This window comes from Motacilla alba, chromosome 24 (assembly GCF_015832195.1).
Source record: "Motacilla alba alba isolate MOTALB_02 chromosome 24, Motacilla_alba_V1.0_pri, whole genome shotgun sequence".
Classification (NCBI taxonomy): domain Eukaryota; kingdom Metazoa; phylum Chordata; class Aves; order Passeriformes; family Motacillidae; genus Motacilla; species Motacilla alba.
The window spans coordinates 5511753-5522777 of NC_052039.1; the positions used below are offsets into that span (position 1 = coordinate 5511753).

The 11025-nt window shown below is 65.8% G+C and overlaps 1 protein-coding gene across 2 annotated transcripts in view; it reads left to right on the top strand.

Annotated features, from left to right (window-relative positions):
* Window positions 1-3782: 3782 nt before the first annotated feature.
* Window positions 3783-11025, top strand: part of MCAM (melanoma cell adhesion molecule) — a 10063-nt gene continuing 2820 nt past the window's right edge. For both annotated transcript variants that reach the window (XM_038161599.1, XM_038161600.1), the window contains exons 1-12: window positions 3783-3940; window positions 7637-7764; window positions 7871-8084; window positions 8193-8263; window positions 8344-8431; window positions 8530-8709; window positions 8788-8915; window positions 9059-9218; window positions 9309-9430; window positions 9705-9843; window positions 10373-10494; window positions 10575-10713. In XM_038161599.1, the coding sequence (XP_038017527.1) occupies window positions 3874-3940; window positions 7637-7764; window positions 7871-8084; window positions 8193-8263; window positions 8344-8431; window positions 8530-8709; window positions 8788-8915; window positions 9059-9218; window positions 9309-9430; window positions 9705-9843; window positions 10373-10494; window positions 10575-10713 (1558 nt within the window). In that variant the 5' untranslated portion in view covers window positions 3783-3873. The remainder of the gene's footprint in view (window positions 3941-7636; window positions 7765-7870; window positions 8085-8192; window positions 8264-8343; window positions 8432-8529; window positions 8710-8787; window positions 8916-9058; window positions 9219-9308; window positions 9431-9704; window positions 9844-10372; window positions 10495-10574; window positions 10714-11025) is intronic.

Genomic DNA, 11025 nt, shown 5'->3' on the forward strand with positions numbered 1-11025 from the left:
AAGCCGAGGAAGGGGGGGTTGGAAGGAGGCGTTTTCCTGAGCGGGAGGACACAGAACTCGAAGAGAGCTCCCAGAGGTGAACAGAGACGGGGCAGGGGTGACCCAAAGTGACCTCACGGCACCCAGGGAGCAGAGAACCAAAGGCTGGACAGCCCAGGAGGGTTCCTGTACTTACCCCAGAGTGCAAAGCCCTGTGTAGGCCCTAGAGCCCCCAGAATGCGGCAGCAGGGATGGCAGAAGGTGCCCCGAGGGTGAGGGGAGCAGTGGCAGGGGAGCAGCCGGAGCTGCCGGGCCGTGTGGGAACACTCAACGCTGGCCAACATCCCATCCCTTCCCCGGGGAGCGGGGGCCCTGACGGTGTTGTGTGAAGAGGTACAGCCTGGCTGGACACAGCCAGAGGATTCCAACCTGCACAGCTGCCCTCCATCCACCCCGGAGAGCTGCAGGGAGCCGGACCAGCCCCGGCCCATGGGCACCAGAGCCAGCACCAGGGCCAGCCCCCAGCCCATGGGCACCAGGACCAGCCCATGGGCACCAGGACCAGCCCCCAGCACATGGGCACCAGAGCCAGCACCAGGGCCAGCCCCCAGCCCATGGGCACTGGTGAGGGTTCCCTGGGGACAGCTGGCACAGAGCACCCCAAGCACCCCCCAGAGCCCACCCCAGCTTCTCTGGGCTTGTCTGCAGGGCTCGGGGAAGGCACAGGGCCCCTGTCCCACCTGGGACACACGGGCTGCGTGTCAGGACAGGCACAGGCACAGCCCACGCTGGGCCGGCTCCCTCTGGCAGCATCCCAAGGTCCCCACATCAGCAGGGATCTGTCCGGGAGTGCAGGGAAAGCTGGAGGAGCTGTGGTGTGTGCTGGGATGCACAGCCCCAGGCCTGGCTCTTGCTGGCCATCTCTCCCCTCTGGCTGCACAGAGCCAGGCCCAGCAGGAGCCAGAGGAGGGAGGCAAATGCAATTGCACGCTTCCAGATCATTCCTGCAGCCTGTGATGCTCAGATAACGCCGGGAATCAGCCCTGCCCTGGGCAGGGTCCTGTGCATCCCAGGTTTCCAGCAGCTGTGCCAGGGACTGGCAAAGCCTCACCTCTGCCAGGGGCAGAACTGCCTGCCCAGGCACAGCCTCGTCTGAGAGGTGGCAGGAGGGATGGAGGAGGAGAGTGCTGGGAGCTGCGGGGGCCCAGGCATCGATATCCCTGCAGTGCCAGGTTGTGGGAGCTGTGGGAGCTGCTCTGAGCCTCAGGTGGGGCCAGACCTCTGCTCCCTGGCTCTCTGTGTGCGTGGGACTGCGACACAGGAGCCTCACCCACGGCGTGTGTGCATCGCTGTGAGTGGGGACTGCAGCCAAATCCATTAAGCGAGCAGATAAACAAGAAGGCGTGAGATCAGGCGGCAGGGAGGGAAGATGAAGGTGGCCAGCCTGCCACGCTCCCCACGCAGAGTCCCCGAGCCCGCCGGGTGCCACACACAGCGTGGCGGGGTGATTTCATGCCAGTTCATGCCTTGGTTTCAAATCCTGCCCCTTTTCCCCGGAATTATTCATTTTTGGGGGGGAAAAAGCACGAGTTTTCTTCAAAGTTAAGCAGGCTGAAGCCCGACCAACTGGAGGCAGAGCCGTGCAGCGAGAGCAGGGGGCTGCCTGAGGGTGGCACGCTCCCCAGCCTGTTTTCCCCAGGGAGTGGCATTGCCCTTTTCCAACTGCTGGGAATTTTCTGCAGAGGTTTTCTTAGCAACGTTCTGCTTTATTTTTAACATGGAATTAAAGTTAACCCCAGAACAAAATGCACCAGGGCCGTGTCAGCCGAGTTCTCCCGCTTTGTTTGTTTGGTGGATGCTTTCCCCTGGGCCTCCTGCCCTCTCGGGGTGGCATTTGAGGGGTGCTTTGTGCCAAGTGGAACATCCCTTTCCCTGCTCCAAGGAGAGCAGAGCCTGAGGCTCCTCCGGTGCCGCATCCTGCCCTTTGGAGGGAGGGGAAGAGTCAGAACATTGTCAGGCAGCCCCTGAGCCCAGGGTGCCCACTCGGGGGTGGATTTCCCCACCAGAAACAGGGAGCTGCTGCCACGAGGTGTGAGAGCATCCCAAAACTGTGGTTGTGAGGCCAGAGAGCAGCTCCTGAGCATCCTGTGGGTGATGGCACAGCTCCCTTGCACTTGTTCTTCCCAGCAAAGGGAGGAGGCCTCCCCTGTCCAGCAGCAGCGCGAGGGCTCTCAGCCTTATCGCTGCCCAGCATTGCCATTTTAAGCAACTGATCTCCTGGGGAAAAAACTTAATCATTTCCGATGAATCACTGAGTGTGTTTGGCTGGGAAAGTCTTGTGGGGGAGTGCTGGTCAGCCATGCAGAGGAGGAGGAGGAGGAGGAGGGCATGGGAAGGGCTGCATGGCACCAGCCGGGGAGCAGCGCTGGGGCTGGGGGCCCGCACAGGGGGCTGGCGGTGGGAGAGGTGCCTGGGCATTCCCAGGAGGAATGCTGTGCCCCAGGGGAACCTGCAGCCCAGCCCTGCAGCGGCCCAGGGCGGCTCGGGGGGATGCAGCCCCTGCTGCCGGGGGATGGGAATGCTGCAGGGGAAGCAAGTGGAGGAGAGAAAAGGATGTGCAAAAGTTTGGAGCGTCTGGGCTGAGAGGGGAGGAGGGCACTGTCACAGCCCTGGGTCTGTCCCCATGTGTGATGAATCCGAATCAATGAGTTTCGGCTGTCCTGTGGATGGGAAAGCGAAACGGCTTTGAAGGCGGAGAAAACCTTTGTGCTCCAACAGCCCCTCTGGCTCTGATTGACCCGGGGAAACTGAGGCACGGAGCCAGGCTGTGACAGGGCAGGGGCGCTGCGGCCGGGCGTGCTGCGTGGCTGGGCTGTGGGCAGCTCGCAGCACCTGGCGGGGTTTGTTGCGCTCCTCCCGGCTCTGCCCCGGGCTGCCGGAGGGGCCGGGCTGGGTGATTACCCCTGGATAATGGGAGCCTTGTGCAGCCCGCCGAGCCCCCCCGGCCCCGGGCCGGCCCCCGGGCAGGCTGCTGCCCCGGCCACGGCAGGAACAGCTTCTGCACAGCCGCCCCATTGAGCAGCAGCTGCGCGGGGGCTCGGGCCGCGGATCGCTGCCATGTCCTGGGGCCCCGCCTCGGGGACGGGACAGGACGGGGCTCCCAGCGGGGCTGGGGGACACCGAGGCTCAGCGGGGGCTGGGTGCCAACCCTGCAGACCCTGGTGACCCGCCTGGGACAGGAGCCTGCTCCGCCCCACAGCCCAAACTGCCCCCAGGTGTCGGTCGGAGCCCAGACAATGACAAACAGCGTTCTGCCTCCTTGTTTTGAGTCTGTCCTTGTTTGGCGTGGGTTCAGAGGTGATGCCCCAGCTGCGGCCGGGCTTTAGGGCAATGTGGGGGTGTGGGGCTGGGGCTGAGCAGGGCAGTAGGTCACTGCTGATAATCGCTACTGCTACCTGCACATTGGACTCTCAGGGACTGTCGCGCCGCCGGCGCTCCCCAAACACTCTGAAAAACACATCCCACGCCTCAGCCCCCTTCTCTGGGTCTGTGAGCCATTCCACCTCCAGCGCCCGGCTGTCTGCCTGCCTCAGCCCGTGCACGCCCGGACAGGCAGGAGCTGGCAGGTCTGCGAGAGCCCCTCCGGCGCAGCGGGGCCGGCCCGAGCGGGCGGGGGCCGGGCTGGGGGCCGCTCCGTGCGGGGCCGGACACCACGCTGCGGGGCTGGGCGGCGACGGCACCCGCCCTGCAGCTGCTGGGGGTGATAAGCGGCTGCGGGCGGTGGGCAGGCACCGCGCCTTCCTCCTCCTCCTCCTCCTCCACCTCCTCCTCTCCTCCTCCTCCGCCTGACGTCAGCCCGCGGCCCCGCTCAGTCTCGGGCGGCCGGCGGCGGGCATGGCTGGGGGGCGGCGGCCGGCGGGGCTCGCCCTGGGCTGGGGCTGCTGCCTGCTGCTCTGCTGCGGTGAGTGGCTGCGGGAAGGGCCGGGCGGTGCGGTGCGGGGCCGGGGCCGGGGCCGGGCGGTGCGGGGCGGGCGGACGCGCGCACCTGCGGAGCGCCCCGGGGTCCCGCGGAGCCCTGGCGGGGATGTCCTTCGTCCCGGGGGACACCGGGCTGCAGCGGGGCTGGATTTTGCCGCCGTGCTGCCCCCCGAGGTGGCAGCCGGACGGGTGTCCCCGCAGAGCCGCGGCGGGGCCGGCGGCGGCAGCCGGGAGCGCTGCGCCCCTCGGGCGGTGCCTGGCGCGGCTCCGGGAATGCTCGGATCGCGGGGTCGGGGCAGCCCAGGTGGGATCGGCCCTTCCCAGAGCGTGTCCCCGCCCGGACGGCCCCGCGATCCGCGGCGGGGCGGGTCTGCGTGCCCCGTCCCGCTCTCGGGGCCCCTCTGCAGCCTCCCAGCGCAGCGCAGGTTGAGGGGTGACCCACGTGCGCTCAGCGCGCCCCGGGGTGAGCCGGTTGTTGTTAGGGAGCATCCACCCCTTTCCTTCTAAGGAGTTTTCCCCCGAGCGCTGTGTTTCTCTTGGCTTTTTTTCGCGCTTTCTTTTTTTATCCACTTTCCAGTCCATTTTCACCCTCGGGGGGTGGCTGCGCTTCCTGCCCTGCCCCGCTCCCCGCATCCCTCCCTCCCCTCGCCGGGAGCCCGGGAGCGGTCCCGGTGCGCCGGCTGCTCCCTGCCCCGCCGAGCTGCGGAGGTGGCCCCGGCGCTGGGAACCTGCCCAGGCCGAGCTGTTGGAGCCAAAGTCAGGCTCAGAGCGGAGTCTAGAGCAGGCTGCTCCCACCCCCGTCCCGTGCCGGGATCCCCTTCCCACAGCCCGTGCGCCGAGCCAGGAGCCTCTCAATGGTTGGCGGCGTCGGTGTATTTGGAAGCCCAGACACGTGAAAGGCTTGATGCTTCCCAGAAGCACAAGGGGCCACGGCCAAGACATTCCCAGGCCAGCCAGAGCTGCTGGAACGGGGGGCTGAGCCCACCCCGGGGCTGCTGAGCCACCCCATCCCTTTGTGCGCCGCGGTCTGCCTGTTACAGACGCGTCTGTCTGTTGTCACCCAGCTACGGGGTGCGGTTGAGAGCTTTGCCTCTCCAGGTGCGCACGACGGGGTCCCGACAGGGTGCTGGGGTTGTTTTGGGGTGCGAGGTGCTGGTCCCCGCAGCAGCAGAGCCCTGGCTCCGTGCCCATCCCGGGCAGGGTGCGGGCTGGGTGGGGGTGGTCGGTGTGAGGAGGTGCTGGTGGTGCTGCTGCCTGCGGGGCTGGGGCTCTGCACCCTCTTTCTTCTCTCTGTGAAGAAGACAGGCTGCGGGCGATGCTGTTTTGGGGCGCCCCGGCTCGTGGATCTGTGCAGCTTCCCGAGGGTACAGGAGGGTAGATGAGCGGCTGTGGCGGCAGCAGGCGGGATCTGGCCGCAGCTGGTTTCCCTGAGAGGGGAGCACAAACCCACGGGAACCTCAGGCATCCCATGTGCGGCTCCAGAGCCCTGCGGTGCCTCTCCTCTCGCTCCGGGCCGGGGGCTCTGTGCCGCCAACGCAGCCGCACTTCTCGCCTTCTCGCCGCACACCTCGGCTCTGCAGGAGGCTGGCGAGGGACTGTGCTGCTCCCCACCCCCTTCCCCAGCTCTAAAAGCAAATCTTTGTTCTTGCGGAGCTCTGGCTGCCGGCCGGCTGTCCGCCAGCCAGATGGAAAAGGCACGGGGGCTCTCCTTCCTTCCCTGCTCGCTCCCTGCAGACGCCTTCTCCAGATCTCGAGGTCTCCGGCTGGAGCTGTGCCAGGCGCTTGGGGTGGATGGAGCTGGGCGCTGCAGCTGGGCTGCTCCACGCGTGGCTGATGGATGTCCCCAGGTTCCATCACCGAACCTGCAGCTGCGCTGGGCACACGGGAGGCTCGCCAAGTCCCTGGAGCCTGCTGTGCCAGGCTGGCTGTGCCCAGCGCCTCTTTAGCCTGCCCACGCACATAGCAAAAGGTCTTGGAGCTGTAGAAGCGAGCCTTGTGTCCCCGGGGTTGTGGGGGACCTTGTGAGTGTCCCCTTGTGTCCCTCTTCCAGCCTGTCCCGGAGGAGGTGGGGGGCAGTGAGCCCTTTTTCCAGGCAGGGTGGGGGCTGCAGCGACCGTGTCAGCCTCCTCAAGGGCAGTGCATGGCTGGGAGGGTGGTGATCCTCATGCCAGCCCCGGATGCCAGCCATTCTCCAGCTCTGAGCTCATGGTTTCGGTTGCTCCGCTGCCTGGTTGAGGGCTCTCATGCCGAGCGGGTCAGGGGGAGGGCCAGCTGCTCTCCCAGGGGCTGGCTCTGCCTGGGGCCCTTGCCGAAGGGCTGGAAATGATGGAGAGACAAAGTCTGGCCTGGCTGCGTGCAGCCCAGAGTGCCAGGGCTCAGTGGGGTCAGCAGGGACACTCCCCAGCCCCAGGCTTGCCCGGTTGTGCAGGTGCCCTCCTGCAGCAGGCAGCCAGCTCGGGGCTGTACAGGTGGGCAGCTGCCTCGTGTGCAAAGTTATCTTTTCCTTTGTGTTCCCAGCCAGTTTCCTGTCCCTGCTGCGTGCTTATCTCTGGGACTTTCACCTGTTTTTCCAGCACCTTCTTTGCTGTGCTGTGATTTGCTCATCTCGGTGCCAACTGTGATATGCTGAGGGGATGGGCGAGGGCCAAACCCCGGTGGCTGAGGAGCTCTGAGGTGGCTGGTCCTGCGTGTGGGGGCCTTTGCTGTGGCAGGAGGGCTCCTGGCTGCGTTTTGGCGTTGTGCCACCACAAACCCACTCCAAACAAAGAGCATTTTGTGGGCACGGCGCTGCCCTTTGAAGTGGCCCCGGTGGTGGCAGTTACGGAGCGGGCGCTATCAAGGGAGATGTTGACACAGCTGCTTCCTCCAAGCCTCTTGTCCCCAGCTCCCATACCTGGGCTGCCTCTGTTGCTTGGGGACAGGCTGTTGTCCCCTCTGTGGGGTTGTGTGCCAGCCCGGGGCGTGCAGAGCCCCCTTTGCTTTGGCAGGGATGGTGGCAGTGACGCTGCCAGCCTTGCTCTGATGCCGCCCTTGCCTCTGCCCTGCCCGGCTGGGGCTGCTCTGCTCCCAATCCCTTGGGAAGCTGCTCCTGCCCTGTCCTGGATCAATAGCCATTACCTTCCCGTCCTCCCTGGAGCAGGGCCAGCAGCTCCATTACTGCTGTGGGCGGCTGGGCTGGGAGGAAGGTGGGGTGCAGGGATGGGCAAGCTCCACTCGCAGGGGTGTGGGCCCTGTGCCGTGGGCAGGGAGCAGAGCAGCAGCCAGGGGAAGCCTTGGGAATGCTGCAGGGATGGATGGATGCTTTGCTGGGCTCCTGCCCAGCAGGGTCCGAGCTTGTGCAGGGACCTGGGAGTCCTGGCTGTGCCAAGGCCGTGGTGGCTGGGGACGTGCTGCCTCCCAACGGTGTTCTGGGGACACAGCTGGCGGGGGCGCGGCGTGCCGTGTCCCCCCTTTGGGTACAGGATGGCTGGCCTGAGCCCGTGGGCTCCCTGTGCGTGCTGGAGGCAGCGTGGCAGCGGGGTCCTGGCTGTCACTCCTGCTGGGCTGGGGCACGGTGTGTAGAGCACAAGGCACGGCTCTGCCCCACAGCTTTTGGGGGATGGAGATGGGGACGGGCTGTGCTTGGGCACCCCATTATTCCCCATTCTTCCTGCCCCTAACAACAAATTCTGTCCCCCAGCTGCAGCCAGCAAGCTGGAGATCTCCATGCCAGCCGTGGTGGAGGTGGAGATGGGGGCCACAGCCAGGATCGAGTGCAACTTCTACATCCCTGAGAATGCTTCCTACACCTACATCGACTGGTTCTACGTGAGTGCTGGCCCGGCAGAGCAGCTCTGGCTGCTGGGCTGGTGTGGCAACCAGCCCAGGGCTTCCTGCCGGGCTCCCCAGCCCAGCCCGGCCCCTCACCTTGCAGGTGGACCGCAGCAACAGGCAGGTGAGGCTGTACCACGTCACGGCCAGCGGGGTCCTGGAGGACGACACGGACTACAAGAATCGTCTGTCGCTGGGGGAGGACAAGGCCCTGTCCATCAGCGCAGTGACACCGCAGGACGCCAGGACCTTCATGTGCCAGGTTGGAGCTGGCAGCTACGGCGTGGGGGAGAACAGCACCGAGCTCAGCGTCTACAGTGAGTGACACGGGAGGGCAGCACCCCCGGGCAGCTGCTCCGGGGGCTGGTGGGGATCCCATCCCAACCTATCCCTCCTAATACGTGTGGGGTGGCTTCTCCTTCCAGAGGTCCCCACGACCCCTGACATTGAGCCCAACTCGGGAGGCATCTCTGTGCACAGCAGTGAAATCCCAGAGGTGAGGAGAGGCTGCGCACGGGGGGCAGGGAGGCTGCCTGCTAACCCTGACTGTGCTCACAGCCGTCTCTGCCACCACAGATTGCCAGGTGCGTGAGCAAGAACAGCTTCCCACCTCCCAACATCACGTGGCACAAGAACGGGGAGCAGCTGCACGCCCAGGAGAACCGTGAGTCGGGTGGGGACGGGCAACCGGCTCGGCCGGGGGCGGGGGCTGGCAGCCCGAGACCCCCAGGGAGCCCTCCCGTGTGGCTGTGTCCCCCGCAGAGGTGACGATGCCGTCGACGCTGACGCGCGAGTCGAGCGGGCTGTACACGGTGAGCAGCACGCTGTACGCGCCCGTCACGCGCGAGGACCGCCTCTCCCGCTTCCACTGCACCGTGCACTACTGGCTGCGGGGACAGCGGCGCGCCCTGGACTCGCAGGCGGTCAAGGTCAACATCTTCTGTGAGTCTGGGGCCGGGGGGACCGTGCTGGCGCCCTGCGGCGGGGCTGGGCTCTGACTCTGCCCATGCCTGCCCCCAGACCCCGCCGAGCACCTGAAGCTGAAGGTGGTGCCGTCCTCGACGCTGGTGAAGGAAGGGGACAACGTGACGCTGGTGTGCGAGGCTGATGGGAACCCACAGCCCGTCTTCAGCTTCTTCAAGAAAAACGTGAGGCTGGAGGGGACCGGGGCGCCTCCCCCTTGGCAAACATCTCCTGGTTGCTCCTTGTCCCCTGCCCAGAGGGTCCTGGGGAGGGGACGCAGTGGCTGGGTGGGGGGCTAAGGACTCTGCTTTGTGCCCACTGCCTGCAGCTGGATGAGTGGCAGGAGCTGACGTCGCTGGCAGAGCCCGACAGCGGGGTCCTGAGGCTGCACGATGTGAAGAAGAGCAGCAATGGCACGTACAGGTGCCAGTCCCTGGACCTGGATGATATGTCACAGATAGAGGAGGATGTGGATCTTGTTGTGAACTGTAAGAGAGAGGGGAATGGACCCTGTGGACCTCGTGGTGGGTGCTCTGTCCCTCCTACTCACCCTGCCCTGGTCTCCATCCCTCTCCCAGACATTGAAGGGGTCCACGTGAAGATGGAGCCGTCCTCGACCCTTCGTGAAGGGGACAGTGTGACGCTGAGCTGTGATGCCCACAGCCCCGTGGGCCTGAAGTACCAGTGGAGGGATGACAAGGTGAGTTAGCATCCCAGTTCTGCCGTGCTCAGGCTCAGCCTGGGCTTTACAGCGAATCAGGCAGAGTCAGGATCTTGCTCCATCTCTCCTGAGAGGCCAGGGGAAGGATTCCCTCGTTCATGGACCTGCATTGTCCATGCCATTATTGCCACCTCCTGGCCAGGACTGCAGGGGGGTCCTGTGCCTGCAGGCTCCCTCGCTGTGCATGGGAGGGCTGCACCCCTTTGGGACGTGGCACGGGGGGCTCATTGCTGGGGACATTCCTTCCCAACAGGGCAAGAAGCTGGTGGAGGGGAACCAGCTCTTCCTGAACAACCTCACCTTCGAAACCTCCAACACCTTCAGCTGCAAGGTGATGGCCCCGAGCGTGCCAGGGCTGGAGCAGAGCAAGGAGGTGTCCGTGGCTGTTGAGGGTAAGAGCTGGCCTTGGGTGCAGGGTGACCCCTGGGTGCCCAGCACCCATTCCCCCAGGAGCTGTGAGTGCAGGGTGACCCCTGGGTGCCCAGCACCCATTCCATTGAGACCCCTAGGTGCAGGGTGACCCCTGGGTGCAGGGTGTGACCACTGCCTGTCCAGCACCCATTCCCTGGGAGCTGTGGGTGCAGGGTGAGCCCTGTCTGCCCAGCACCCATTCCATTGAGACCCCTGGGTGCAGGGTGACCCCTGCCTGCCCAGCACCCATTTCCCTGGGAGCTGTGGGTGCAGGGTGTGACCCCTGCCTGCCCAGCACCCATTTCCCTGGGAGCTGTGGGTGCAGGGTGTGACCCCTGCCTGCCCAGCACCCATTCCCTGGGAGCTGTGGGTGCAGAGTGACCCCTGGGTGCAGGGTGACCCCTGGGTGCCCAGCACCCATTCCATTGAGACCCCTGGGTGCAGGGTGACCCCTGCCTGCCCAGCACCCGTTCCCTGGGAGCTGTGGGTGCTGATGTGCCCTGTCCCCAGGGAAGCCGCGGATCGTGGCCATCAGCTCCCCGCTGTACGTGCGCCAGGACGAGGTGGTCAACCTGACCTGCAAGGCCATCGCCTTCCCCCCGCCCACCGTCCAGTGGAGCATCAACGGCACGGTGAGAGCTGGGAGGGGCCAGCCTGGCATGCCCCAGGGAGCTGTCCAGGCACTGAATCCTGCCCTGCCTGCCCTGCCCAGGCTCACGAGTACGTGGACAAGCAGCACGTCGCCAGCAACCTGACGGTGCGGGTGAGCCACGACCTGCTGCGGGCGGGAGCCATGTGCCGCGTGTCCAACAGGCTGGGTGTCAGTGAGAAGCACATCCAGCTGCTGGTGGGTGAGTGTCAGGCGCTGCTTTCTGTCCCAGGAGCCCCCAGCAGCGTCAGTCCCCCCTGGCCCGGGCGCCGGCTGTGCCGTGCTGCCGTGGCGGGGCTGAGCTCGGTGTCTTTCCCTCCCTTCCCGCTCTCCCAGATGATTCCGTCAGGAAAGGTCAGTGTGCTGCTGGTGTCCATCAGGACATGAGTTATGCTCACCCTTAGCCTGGGGAGGGAGCTTGGCTGCGGGCTCTGCACTGCTTCTCTTGCTGCTTCTCTCCCTGCCGAGCCAGGCGCGAGGCTGGGGCTCTGTCCCCAGCGGTGGAAAGCTGCCC